We start from the raw sequence: 14,752 nt of genomic DNA, 5'->3' as shown, positions 1-14,752 counted from the left end.
AATACAAAAGAATTTCCAAAATACTGCATTCGGGATTGAATAAATAACAAGATATGAAACATGTGAGTCACAAAAATGTATTTCACATAATATGTTACAAACGTGAGAACCATGATTTTTACATTTTTAATACAGGATGTGGCAAGGAGAGGAATTTGACATATTTTGGCATTCCTCCCCCTCAACCATTTGTTAGAAATTTTAAAATTTAAGGTTTGTAGCTACACGTTTCCAAATATTCAAGGTTTCCAAGCTCTTAAAAATGAAATTAGTTTTTTCAAGCAATTTCCATTTTTTAAGAAATGAATCATGAATTTTTTTTGGGAGTTAGGGACCCACTTCAAAGCAAGGGCCCTAAGCAATAGCTTGTTTATCTTATAGGCAAATTTGACCCTGTTTGTAATTTACTCTTACCTGCAAATTTTTGCTTGATTATTTGTAATTTTTACAAAAATTCGTCAGTTTTTACGGTTAAAGGATTTTTACTATTTTACCAATCTTTGTTAGGTTTTTATAGACTTCTATAAAATTTCAGTAATTTTTTGCAAAAATTTTGATGACTCAATTATTTAGATTTCAATATTGACAAGGACTGACTCACTTAGACTTAGATGATTAGGACTTACCTTACTTTTTAAACAGTATTTATAAAGTATGTAAAATTGTACTCTCCCTCTAAGTAAAAAGATTCATTTAATCAGAACACTCTGATAACTGAAATTTATTCAGTTTGCTGTAGTATTTATTTTCTCTCTCTCTCTTAAAGAGAGAGAGAGAAAGAAGGAAAAAAACTGTTTTTTAGAATTTCTCAAAAAACCAATTATGCACAAATATACTTGAAATGTGGACACAAATTATAACGAGTAGATTGTTCTGTTAGCACGAATGGGGGGGGGGGGAGTTTTTTCCCCTTTGCTTTAGGTTCTAATTTGTTAAAATAATTGTCAATTATTATAAGTGTTACAGCCTAATGTATAGCTCGTTTAGCCAATATTTTCATTCTTATACTTGCCCAAATGGTTTCCAGTCCAAAATAGTGAATTTAGACACATTTTCAGCACCCCAGTGACAGCTGTACTATTTGTATTTAATGTTCGTTTTTTTCCCCCTTTTCTTTTCTCCCATCAGAAAAGGACATTCATGCACTTTTCTCTTCATTTTCATTGAACTATTCAAAAAAGAAAAAGTCATGATTTTTTTTTTAATTTTTGGAAGATGTGTTGTTACTACATAAAGTCCTCCCAAAATTGGGGGCATTGCCCCCCTCTGCCTGCCCCCCCCATAAATCCGCCCATGGTTACGGACCCACTTCAAAGCAGTAGCCCAAAGCTATAGCTTGTTTATCTTATAAGCAAATCCGGCCCTATATGTAATTCACTCTTACCAGCAGATTTTTGTAATTTTTACGAAAGTTCATCAGTTTTTACGGTTAAAGGATTTTTACAATTTTACCAATCTGAACGTGTGAATTCCAGAAGGTTCTTCAAAATCTTTCGTCTGTAACAACACAAAATATCTAGTGTTTGAAATCACACGAATTGAAAATAAACATTCTGAAAAGAAAGAAAACAAATCATAACGAGTAGATCATTCTGTTAGCGCAAATGGGGGAGGAGGAGGGTTCCCTTTGTTTTAGGTTCTAGTTTAAAAATAATTGTCAATTATTATAAGTGTTGCAGCTGAATGCATAGTTCATTTAGCCTATATTTTCAATTATATACTTGCCCAAATGGTTTTTAGTCCAAAATAGTGAATATAGGCATATTTTCAGCATCCCAGTGAAAGCTGTACTATTTGTATTAATTGTTTTTTTTTTCTTTTCTCCCATCAGAAAAGGACATTCGGTATTCTCTTCATTTTCATTGATCAATTCAAAAAAAAAGAAAAAATAATAATGATTTTTTTGTTTTAAGACTTTGGAAGATGTGTTGTTACTATTTTAAGTCCTCCCAAAACTGCGGGGCATTGCCCCCTATGCACTTGTCAAAAAGGAAAAAAAAAAAGAATTAAAAAAAAATTTTTTTTGAAAGATGTGTTGTTATTACATAAAGTCCTCCCAAAACTGGGGGGGGGGGCATTGCCCCCCTCTGCCCCCCATAAATCCGCCCATGGACTTTAAATAGTAACAACACATCTTCAAAAATCTTAAAACAAAAAAAACATTTTTTTTTCTTTTTTTGAATAATTTAATGAAAATGAAGAGGATAGTGAATGTCCTTTACTGATGGGAGAAAAGAAAAAAAAAAAGAATATTAAATACAAATAGTACAGCTGTCACTGGGGTGCTGAAAATATGCCTGAATTCACTATTTTGGACTGAAAACCATTTGGGCAAGTATAAAAATGAAAATATAGTCAAAACGAGCTATGCATTCAGCTGCAACACTTATAATAATTGACAATTATTTTTAAATTAGAACCTAAAACAAAGGGACCCCCCCCCCCTTCCCCATTTGCGCTAACAGAACGATCTGCTCGTTATGATTTGTTTTCTTTCTTTTCAGAATGTTTATTTTCAATTTGCATGATTTCAAAAACTAGATATTTTGTGTTGTTGCAGACGAAAGATTTTGAAGAACCTTCTGGATTCACACTTTCAGATTGGTAAAATTTTAAAAATCCTTTAACTGTAAAAACTGACGAACTTTCGTAAAAATTACAAAAATCTGCTGGTAATAGGGCCGGATTTGCCTATAAGATAAACAAGCTATTGTGGGAAAAAAGTGCAATTCTATGTCAATCCGGTGGTTCAGTGGTAGATTCATATTATCACGATTCGAAGAAAACTTAACATCTTTATTGAAGACTATGTACATTATTTACATTGATGATTAAAACCAAATCATTTATTCTAAACAGCGAATTACTCGCTTCCGCGGAGCTTGCGCTTCGTGTTTCGAATTCTATTTCATCTCTTCCACTGTCAGTGTTGCCACTAAATTTTTCCATAATCTACTTACTTAATTCAATAAGCGCTTGCAGCGCCCTCTATTGGAATAATAGGCGGGAAGGAAGTATAGAACTTAGGTTTCTCTACACACTCCCCACCTAAACTCCTCGAGTTTACATTTTCTTTGTAATCAAAATATATTGAAATATAACAATTACAATTTTACACAACAAAAAATGAATATAGCAATATAAAAAAAAAATATTTAGAGAAACAAATAATATCATATTCAAATTATTATGCTTTTCAATAAGTAATGAATATCAAATGAAAAATAATTAGATAAATTCAAAAATCAAAATAAAGAAATTAAAGTTCTTAACTATCAAATCGTTTGACTAATATATGGAAAAGATATAAAATGAAAGTTCCAAAGTTTTTTTTTTCACGGTCCATTGATCATTTCCAAAGGATACACTAGCTGTATCGGCCTCCTATATTATCCGTTGTTTGTCTTAACTGTGCAGGCACGAACAAGTCCATCACGTCCTTTAAAGAGTTCTGTAATTATACCTAAAGGCCACAAGAACTTATTTTTGTTACTTCCTTCGAGAAGTACCACGTCCCCCATCTTGAGAGATTTTCCTTCTTTACTGCAATCCAAGCGATGTCCAGTTCTTAAATCTAGAAGATATTGGGTTTTCCATTTCAGCCAAATGTTCTTTAAGAGTTTTGTCTGATACTCCTTTCTTCTTCTCAATTGGTCAGAAGAAGTTTTGGCGATGAGATCAGAGAAGTGAACTGGATTGCTGTGATCATTTTTTGCATAATTTAAAAAATGTAAGGGAGTTAATGCTTCAGGTTCATCTAGCTCGTTGTAGGTGTAAGATAGTGGGCGCGAGTTCAAAACTGTTTCCACTTCTGTTAGAAGTGTTGTCATTTCCTCGAACGTCAGAAGGGCTTTTCCTATCATTTTTCGCAAGCACTCCTTAACCGATCTAACAAGGCGTTCGTAAAATCCTCCCCACCATGCGGCTCTTTCAATGATGTATTTCCATTGTGTTCTTTCTTTTGCTATGAAATTTTTGAATGTATCATCTTCCCCCAGTGGCAGAAACGCTGCGACACGGCGACGATGTCGCGGACAACGGAACCCTATCGCGGACAGTTCTGTCCGCGCTAAAAAAAATAAAAATTGTCCGCAAAAAAAAAAAAAAAAAAACTGTCCGCAGTGAAGAAAAAAGAAAAAATAAAGCTGTCCGCAACTGTCGGACATAATGAACTGCTGACACAGGGAGAGAATGATCACACAACGTGATTATTCTTGTTCGCCTGCCTGCCGCACTTATAAACCAAAACAAAACGATCTTTTTCAAATTGTTTACTGAAAAAGCAAATCTGAAATCAAAATAACGCATATTTCTGTGAACAAAAAAAAAAAAAAAAGTCGGCATATTTCTGTGATGCAAGCGATACATAACTAACATAGTGAATAATTTTGCTTGTTTGTTTTTATCATATCGTTAGCAGTGTTGTTATAAAGTTCTCTAAAAACGCAGTGTAAGAATTTTTTCTTCCCGCTAATGACTTTAAAAAAAAAGAAAAAAATCATCGCATTGAAATGTGATCGCTTCAAATACGGTTACCAGCTTTAAAATTATCGCCATTTAGTGTCTGGTGTTAAACTTTTACGCATCCTTTTTTTTTTTTTTTCAAGACTCCGAATTTTCGGTGAATATGTCAGTGATATTAATAAATATCAATATGCACCCCAGTTAAATGGTAATTCTAATTTTTTTTTATTTTAATAAACTTTTTTTATTTACCTTTTTTATACTTTTAGTGCTTCCATTTTGAAAAATGCAATCTGATTGCATCCGATACGAGAATCGAAATTTTACTTTTTTTTTTCAACCTAACTTTGCTTCATATGGAGGCAAATAAATGAAAAGTCCATTAAAACCATCATTCTGTTTTTGTTTGAGTCAAAAACTTAAATGCTGAATAGATTGTTTAATTTTAGTTTTTCTGCAAATGTGTCTATAGATGTTAATGAACTGTTTATCATAGGCTTGCAATTCTAAAACAATTTTTAAAAAAATAATTCTTTTATGAGCCATTTTTATACTTTCAAAAAAGGAATTGATTTTTCACAAATAAAATGGACCCTGTGAAAAATCTTGGACAAACCCCTGTTCAATAGCCAACGCATGTTTGCAAATGTCAGGTGCCCACCAAGGACAGATGAGTGAGGGGTCATCAGATTGCACCATTGAAACTTTTAGAAGGAGGTAATTTGAGAAAGATTTTGGTCTCAATTTTTTTTAGGGGGGAGGTCTCTTTCTTGCGAGGGAAGTGATTCAAAGAATTTAAGGAATTGGAACATCGTCTTTGGGGGGGGGGGGGGGTCCTACCTTATTTCAAAAATAATTATTTAAAAAGAGACTCGTTTATTTTTTTTTTTTATTGAAAGCATGTCCAAAATGTTGCAGACAGATTATGAAGTTCTAAAAACATGTCGCAGACAGCTACAAAACTTTCTGCCACTGGGCATCTTCCAATATTTTAGAAAACTTTCCCATTTCTTCTTCAGCTTTCTTAAACGTTTTAGCATTATCGGAATAAATGATTTTGCAATTCCCTCCTACTTAAGAATCTTCTGAATGCAAGTAAAAAGGCTTGTGTCGACATGTTTGACACAAGTTCAAGATGTAAGGCACGAGTTACTGCGCAGGTGAACAAAACAATATACGACTTTTGCATATCTTTGTAGTTCTTTACATATACAGGTCCCGCAAAATCAATTCCGCAAATGGAAAATGGTGGTGACTCTTGGATTCTATCTTTCGGTAAGGGCGCTGTCATTTGATCTGCTGGTTTGGCTAAATATTTCTGGCAAATCAAGCATTTTTTGATGATCTTTTTAATTAGCTGGCCCCCCTTCGGGATCCAGAAGCGAGATCTAATTTTGGCTAGAGTAGCAGATGTACCTCCGTGCATGATTTTTTCATGCTCTTTAAGTACTATCAGTCTTGTTAGCGGGGAGTTTGTAGGCAAGATGACTGGATGTTTATTATCCAAAGAAAACTCTGAGAACTCCAATCTTCCTCCTAATCTCATGATTTGCTTTTCATCGATGTAGGGGGCAAAATTGTACAACGGGGAATTCTTTTCAACCGAATTACCCTCACTTAAAGATTTAAATTCTTCTCCAAAGTGTCTCTTTTGTTCACATCGTATCAATAAATTTTCTGCTTCTTGTAGCTCTTCTGTAATTAGAGCTCCTTGTATGTTACTAGATTTTCTCAATTTCGCGATAAAGGGCATTGTCCATGCTGTAACCTTCAATAACTTTTCTAAGTCACTATATTTGGATAAATCAACTGGATTTTCTCTATTTTCGACTATACATTCAAGTTCATGTGTCTCCAGGAATTTTTTTCTATATTCTAGCTGAGATTCTTCTACTATTTTCTCATGGGTCAATTTTGGCCAATGGTCAGGCGACAGTCTCAACCAAGGTGGACCTTGTGTCCAAAGGGGTTCATTAATCAACTTTGAGATCTTTGCTCCTCGGCTGACCAAGTCCGCTGGATTATCACAACTTCTGCAATGTCCCCAATTATTTGGTGACGTCTACTTCTGAATATCCTGAACACGATTCTTAACAAAGGGTTTAAATGCATCGGGCTGTTTCTTGATCCAAAAATACGTTATGCTTGAATCGGTCCAAAAATAACAAGGGATATCCAAATTTGAAGTTCTAACTATATTATTTCCCAATTTGGCAGATAGTAATGCCCCCATTAGTTCCAATCCGGGTAAGGTGAGTATTTTCAATGGCGCTACCCTATTTTTGGAGGCAATGAACGTCGTTCGAATTTCTTTACCATTCGTCTTGAAACGTAAGTACGCAACTGTACCATATGCCACAGTGCTAGCGTCTGAGAAGCAATGTAGTTCGAGATTTCTAATGTCTGAGCACAAACTTTCAAAAAAATAATGTAGAGGGATTTTGAATTTACTTATTTGATGCAACTCTTCGCACCATTTTCTCCATAGGGAGATCAAATCTTCAGGAAGTGGCTCATCCCAATCTATATGTGATGCCCAAATCTTCTGAATTAAGAGTTTGATTCTTACAGTGAAGGGTCCCAAAATTCCTATTGGGTCAAAAATTCGTCCTAACACTTGTAGAATAAACCTTTTTGTCTCAATTGGTTTCGATAAAAATGACAATAGGCTTCGAATATCAAAATACATTAAATCCCTCGAATTATCCCACGCCATGCTCAAAACTTTTAAGGCGATGTTTTCAGCATCAGAAATTTGAAAATTTGCATTTGAAATTATGCCTTCTTTATTCAAAAGTTCATGTAATTCTCTCGAATTAGTATGCCATTTGTGCAGTTGCATGCTCGCTTCCTTGAATATCTGGATTGTCTCCAAAGAAGTAGTCAAGGCTTCTCTGACTGTGTCTCGACTTAAAATTACATCATCTACATAAACATTATTTTCTAAAATACTAACTGTTTCAGGGTACAGTTGGTTATACTTTTTAAAGTGATGTTTGAGAGTTGCTGATAGTAAAAATGATGAACTATTTAATCCAAAAAGAATTGTTGAAAAGCGATAAACAAGAGGCGGGATATTGTCATTGGTGGGGGAGTCAGTGAAGAAAAACCTGGTTACGTCTCGATCTTCTTTATCTAAGAGAATCTGTAAGAACGCTTGCTTTATATCTGCAGTAAATGCTACTGGATAATATCTAAATCTTAACAGAATTTCGAATATCTCCGGATACAAATTTGGGCCAACGTGGAGACAGTCATTTAAAGATGTGGAATTTGAGTCATGTGATGATGCATCAAAAACAATTCATAATTTGCTTGTGGTTCTATCTTCACGTATTACTTCCCTATGAGGCAAATAAAACACGATATTTTCTCTATCCGTTTCGTCTGTGACGGGCTCAATTATATTCTGTTTCAAGTAATCTTGTATTATGTTTTGGTATTCAGAAAATAGTTGCGGATTTTTTTTAATCGATTTCTAAGTCGGTTGAACCTTTGTTCCGCGATTTCTCTATTATCATCCAATCTTGATGTGTCACTTTTCCATGGTAATTTAACTTGGTACCGACAATTTTCGTATACTACATCAGATTCGAACTGTTTGAGGATTTCATTTTCGGTTGAATTATAATTTTGATTTTTGCTTATGAGTCCGGAATTTTCCAAATCCCAAAATTTTTCTATTTGTTTCGAGATTAAATCTTCCTCTACTATCACATTAAATGATAAAGTAAAGTTATCTTCTCCTTCTCGTCCTTGTAGGCTCCAGCCAAAAATAGTTTTTACAGCGACAAGATTTTTGTTCAAACGTTTAATGTGACCCGTTACTATATTGTAGTAATAATCTGCTCCGATCAAAATGCCAACAGGTTGTTGACTGTCAAGAGAATCCGCTAATATCAAATTTCGTAGCAGTTTATTTTGTCTAATTTCTTTTGATTTTGGTGGAGGAATGTCCGAACCTGATATGTGATCGGTTACCAATAATTCAACTTCTATTCTAGAATTAGGGGAACTCCTATGTTCAAGTACTAATCTAATGACGTCGTAAGTCTTTTGAATTGGCGCAGTAATTCCAAAAGTGTAAACCGATAATTTTTCTTTTCTAATTACTTCAAGATCTAATTTATTAGCTAATTCTTGTGTAATGAAAGACTTCATGCTTCCATTGTCCAAAAGAAGACGCGGATAACTTATGCCTTGTTTTGTTTTGACTTTTACCGAGCAAGTTTGCAAAAGCATCGAATTGGATTTAGAATGTGATGCGGCAGAAATAATTTCTTATTTTTTTCAACTTGACTATCATTATTTCTCGAAAGTGAACTTGCTTCTTTTTTGTCGGTGTCATTATATTTTAACTTTGATTGAGATTTATAACAAATCGCCTCGGAATGAGCTCCTTTGCAAATTTTGCAACGCTTAGTTGCCTTAAAGTGGCAAGCAGATATTCTATGATTTTTTCTAAGGCATAAGTAACACCTGCCATCCCCCCGCAATACATTCCTTTTTTCATCCACGTTGAGATTCACGCATTTTTCAGACTCGTGATCCTCTGAGCAAAATAGACACTTGTAAAGATTTATTGACGTTTTAGCAATTAGCTCATGTGTTGAAGGACATCTGTTTTCTGTAACGTGCTGTGATCTACAAGGGATCTTTCTGAACTGTTTATTATTCAAAGTACTTGTGTTAATCTGTTCACTGCTATTCGAAGGCGGAAGTTTTATACTAGCGATTTTTTCCCGAGATTCTATCTCCGAACGGAGAAAGTTTAGAAATGCATTCAAATCTATATTGACTGAATTTTCTCTATTGCGATGAAATTCTAGAGCGATATCAGCAGGAATTACTTTCATCAAAACAGGAATTAACATATTCGCGTAACTCTCGGGTTGGACATTGAGTGAAAAAAGGCTTCTTATTTGTACGTTAATTTTATCATACAATTTTCTTAATTTCGTAACTTCATTTGAGCTTTGTACCGGAGTCAAACTCAAGAGATTGGAAATGTGCGTGTTAATTATCAAGTCATTTTGACCAAATCTATTTTTGAGAATGTCTATCGCAGAATCATAGTTTGTTTCCGAAATCGAAAAACCTTCTATAGCACTAGCAGCATTTCCGCTCAAATAACTTTTCAAATAGTTGAATTTTTCGACTTTTGAAAGTGTTGTGTTCTTGTGAATAGTTACTTCGAAAGAATTCCAAAAATTTATCCAATCACCATAATCACCGTTGAATTTCTGAATGGAAATTTTTGGTAACCGTACGTTACTTTGTGTTTGGTTTCGAATTTCATCGATAAGAGAGGAATTATTTGATACGTTATTAACGGACATTTTATTTTCATTTCGGAGCTCTAATTTCTTAAAATAGCGATTTATCCGACATTTCGTCAAAGTTATTTTATCTTTATAATTCATAGAAGTTTCTATATCAGAATCTAGTTTCTTCTCGTCTTCTATCAAAATTTGTATTTTTTCATCTAAGTTATCAAGTTCTATCTCCTTGCTATTTAACAGTTCAAAACAATTTTCTAGTTCTTCATTTTGCTCTTCTTCTATGTATTTATCAACATTTTTTACGATTACCGTAGTAGAAGAGCGAAGAACAGTTCTTTTTTGTATAAATGATTTTGGTTCCATTTTCAATGATTTTCAACAATGTAAATGATTCAAAAGTTCCTACCTTTTGCAGTCTTCGCATAAAAATGCTATCCAAATGAGATTCACTTACTAAAAGTTCACTAGTTCATCTTTCCGATGCCGATGCACCATGTGGGAAAAAAGTGCAATTCTATGTCAATCCGGTGGTTCAGTGGTAGATTCATATTATCACGATTCGAAGAAAACTTAACATCTTTATTGAAGACTATGTACATTATTTACATTGATGATTAAAACCAAATCATTTATTCTAAACAGCGAATTACTCGCTTCCGCGGAGCTTGCGCTTCGTGTTTCGAATTCTATTTCATCTCTTCCACTGTCAGTGTTGCCACTAAATTTTTCCAGAATCTACTTACTTATTTCAATAAGCGCTTGCAGCGCCCTCTATTGGAATAATAGGCGGGAAGGAGCATAGAACTTAGGTTTCTCTACAGCTATAGCTTCGGGCCACTGCTTTGAAGTGGGTCCGTAACTCGTAAGAAATTGCATGATTGTTCCTTGAAAAATGGAAAGTGCTTGAAAAAACTAATTTCATCTTCAAGTGCTTGAAAACCTTGAATATTTGGAAAAGCGTGGCTACAAACCTTAAATTTTAAATTTCTAACGAATATTAGGGGGAGAAATGCCAAAATATGTCAAATTTAGCTCCTTGCTACATCGTGCATCAAAATGTAAAAATCATGGTTCTTACGTATGTAACATATTACTTGAAATAAATTTTTGTGACTCACATGTTTCATATCTTGCTATTTATTTAATCCCGAATGCAGTATTTTGGAAATTCTTTTGTATTGATTGCTTTTATCTTGCTTCTACTGCATATTGTTAATCCGTTTAGCCCGGAAAAAATGATACACTACCTCTATTCCTTTTCGTTTTTTGCACTGCTTAAAATTAAAAAAAAAGGTTGTTGTAATGAGAGAATTCTATAGTTTATTTTTTCTTTTAAACTTAAAATAGCTGTTTTTTTTTTTTACAAAGTTTGAAGATTGGAAAGTGCAAATGAAGTACCTCAAATTATTAAATGTTCTAAAATCCTTGAAAAAAATTGGCACAGTATAACCTCTTCGGCTAAAACATCCAATCTAACCAACCAAACCTTGAAAATAATTAGACAAGTCTTTGAATCTCTTAAGCAAAGTGTGCTTCGATTTTATTTCTTATCAAGTGTATAAATTATGAATTGTTCTAATAAGTAGTATGTTACTCTCATGTTACATATTTTCTAATCCTGTACAGCATTTCTTTTAAAGTATTAACTTACATCACAAAACACATTTAAATCATAAAACTTGAAGAAAAAAAAATGTCCTTTTTTCATAACATTTTTGCTTTTCCAATTAACCCTTATTAGGCTTCAAAATGCACAATTTTACATCCATTTTACAAAATTTCCTCCGGGGGAGAAACCCCTGGACCCCCTAAATTTGGAGATATTCTTTATCGCACTTAAAAGGGAGCCCTGCGTCACTCTCTTGATACCAGTCACTTATCTTAAGGTCAATTCAAAAAGGACAGCAAGAAAACATGCATTAATGAAAACGACACACCAAAGAAAAAAAGAGTAAAAGCATGGCCTTATGCATCGCAGGAAAACAGACCAAAAACATGGGGGGGGGGGGGTAGTTTAAAAATGTTGCTCAAAAAAAAAAAAAAAAAAAAATCCTGCCCTCCCAGGAACTCAGTCCTAAATCCGCCTATGTGGAAAGATACCAGAATAAGGGATTACAATCTATTCTCCTGTGGGTCCAAACATGTTCGTTTGTTGCTCTCTCTGCTTTGAACTTCAAAAAGGAAGGCATTGTTTTTCAGGCCCTTGGGAAGCTAAGGTGGCCCATGCAAGTCAAGTGTGCGCCTTTCATTGAAGGAGGTTGATAAGAATAGAACTTTGTTCAAAGGTTGTTTCTTGGAATTTCTTGGTTTACTTATGGGAGAGGGGGTTAGAACGGAGCATTCCTAATTCATCAGTGGACAAAAATCTATTTTTCGTGCCTTTGAGTAGCTCAAGAATTGGTTTCAGTGAATACATCGCAGTCAAAATTTTGAAAAAGTGAGTTAATGCGAGTTATTAGCGAAACATGTAGAAGTCATGAACTTACAATAGAAAGGAAAACTAGAAATGAAATTAGCAGTAAAAAAATGTTTTTGTCTTTCAGGCACACAGAATCCGATGAGGAAAATGGGGAGTTGAGGGATACTGTACGACCAAAGCAGTCAGCACAATAAACTCTTACAGAAATAGATAATTTTATCTTGTACTAATACTTTCTTTCTTTCTTTCTTTTTTTTTTTTTTTTTGTGCCACCAGAAGATAATCAGGAAAGTTGTGTTTAATTTGTTTGGAAATTTTTGATTTGAGGTTTTCTTTCTTTCAGAATAATTGTTTGGACAGGAAATTTTAGTTTTTTTTTTTTTTTTAAATCTCTAATTGAAGCCTGATTGTTGAACGTGCATTACTTGATATAACTTTTATTTTTGAGGTAGACTGTGCAAAGCCGGGCAACGCAGCTAGTTACAAAATAAAAATGGAACCTTTACTGAAGTAATATGATAAATGCAGTTTCCCTTAGCTTTACTTATAAATTTTTGATCCCACAGTATCTAGGTTGACTTTCATCTCATAAATGTCCAAGAATTTTTAGACTTAATTTAGGTAAAAAAAAAAAAAAAAAACTGTTGGTCTGATGTTTGATAACAGCTTGCCCTTATTTTTGTTGATTCTTCCCTTCAATTTAAAAATCTAAATTTGTCAAAGTTTAAATTCAGAGTTTTCATAACTTTTCATATTTTGTTAGAATCCATTTTTAATTATAGAACTATGAGTTTCATAAATGCACCCAAACCTGTTTTTATGCAGTCTTTTTTTTATGATTTTTTTTTTCTTTAAATGTGGTACATTAAAGTTTCGATCGGATTGGGATTCAATAGATGAAGTTATTTTTAAAATGAGTGCAAGGTAGTATTTTCAAGTGACGACATAAGCACCCCGATGGAAAGTCACTGTGACTTCCTAAAAATTCCCTTATTCGAAGAATTTTGTCCGAGTTCTCAGTTTAAAACTATCATCACTTGGTTTGTTTTGATTTCATTTAAAGATTACAATTTTGTAAGTTTTTGGCTTATTTTCTATGTGAGACTTTTTATGTACCCACCTCATAAAAAAATATTTTTTTAACTGTGTTGTAAAAACAACTTTTTAAAGCTACTTGTGAAGTCTCGAACAATTTTTTTTCTATGTGGTCCCTATCCACCGCTTGGGTGTAAGTGTTTTCTAACATAACTTCAAGAGACATTAACTTAAAACCTAAAAATATTATAGATTTTAATCCTTCTATGTATTTATGTTATTATATGAGTACTTCACAAATGGTTCTCTTTGTTGAAAAACTGAAAAAAAAAAATAAGAGGTTTCTTTTCTTTATTTCTATTCTTTTTTTTTTTAACTTTCTTAAAACTTTTATATTTCCTTTAGGTAATAATTGAATACGGAAATAAAGCTGGTTTTCTTTCTGTTCTAGATGCAAGAGATTATATTTTACAGGTAAAAATATCATTATCTTCATTTCAAGACAGCCTACATTTATTTACTTTCATTACCAATCTCATCTTCTCATTATTGATACTTGCAGCCATTTTTATCACTGACATTTAATTAGCTTTAACAATGTGGTCACTCAGCAAAAGAAAAAAAGCCAAATGGGGGGGATAAATATTAGCAAAATGAATTTGCTGAGACTGAACCCCCCCCCCCATACTGCTACTATTGGCTATAGAAACTACCAGAACATACGCTAGAATTATTGAAGTCTAGTGAATATGATCGTTTATTTTGTTGTCAAATGAAACTATTTTCCACAGTGGCGATTGGCAGCAGGAACAGTGCTTGTGTGCCTCATTGTTACCTAAATAATTTTTTCAAGTTCAATACTTTTGATTCTGCTGCATTTTCAGCGTTGCTAAAATGCATAAATTTTACATCCAACAATACCTAGAATATCCATATTCTTTCAAATAAAATCTGGTCTGTTGAAATGTTTTCTTATAATCGACTTATCATCTACGTTCCAAGTTCGAGAAACACTGCAATCAAACTGGACATAGGGTATCTTACAAGATGAAAAGGATTAACTCAGTTGTGTTGACGATGCGGCTGATTTCAAATTGTAGGTGAACTCTTATCAAAACAGATTTTGATGTTGAATAAATATTTGCTTTAAAACTGCTAAAGCAATGTAAACACACTAACTCAAGCTACGATCAAGTCCAAGTGATACCCAACAAATTTAGGTGCCGCTTTCACGTGAAAATCCCCATTTTTAATATAGTAGTTCTGAAGGAAGGGAAGGAAGAAATTCACCCTATTTTGATGCCCCTAAAATAATGGTGCCCAGAACCCAAGTCCACAAACCCTCAGGACTGTGCATTAACCAGGCCCTACATTAGTTTTACACTTGGAAATTGATAAAGCTGTTACATTTTATTTTGTTTTAAAACAAAATAAAAATACACCATTCACAAAAAAGGTTGCTTATCTATCTTTAGATTAAATGACTAAACTTCTTTGCACCAAAATTTGTGACTCATTTCTAACTCAAGTCATTTTGCTTCATAGTGATTTT

General features: G+C 33.5%; 1 protein-coding gene across 1 annotated transcript in view; it reads left to right on the top strand.

Annotated features, from left to right (window-relative positions):
* The window catches only part of LOC129216229 (methyltransferase-like protein 17, mitochondrial), an 82,012-nt gene that overhangs the window by 46,872 nt on the left and 20,388 nt on the right, over nucleotides 1-14,752 (top strand). The window contains exon 10 of the mRNA XM_054850426.1: nucleotides 13,606-13,674. Within this exon, the coding sequence (XP_054706401.1) occupies nucleotides 13,606-13,674 (69 nt within the window). The remainder of the gene's footprint in view (nucleotides 1-13,605; nucleotides 13,675-14,752) is intronic.

Source organism: Uloborus diversus, chromosome 2, assembly GCF_026930045.1.
Source record: "Uloborus diversus isolate 005 chromosome 2, Udiv.v.3.1, whole genome shotgun sequence".
Lineage (NCBI taxonomy): Eukaryota > Metazoa > Arthropoda > Arachnida > Araneae > Uloboridae > Uloborus > Uloborus diversus.
The sequence above is the reverse complement of the archived record's forward strand: the minus strand, read 5'-3'. Positions and strand labels throughout refer to the sequence as shown.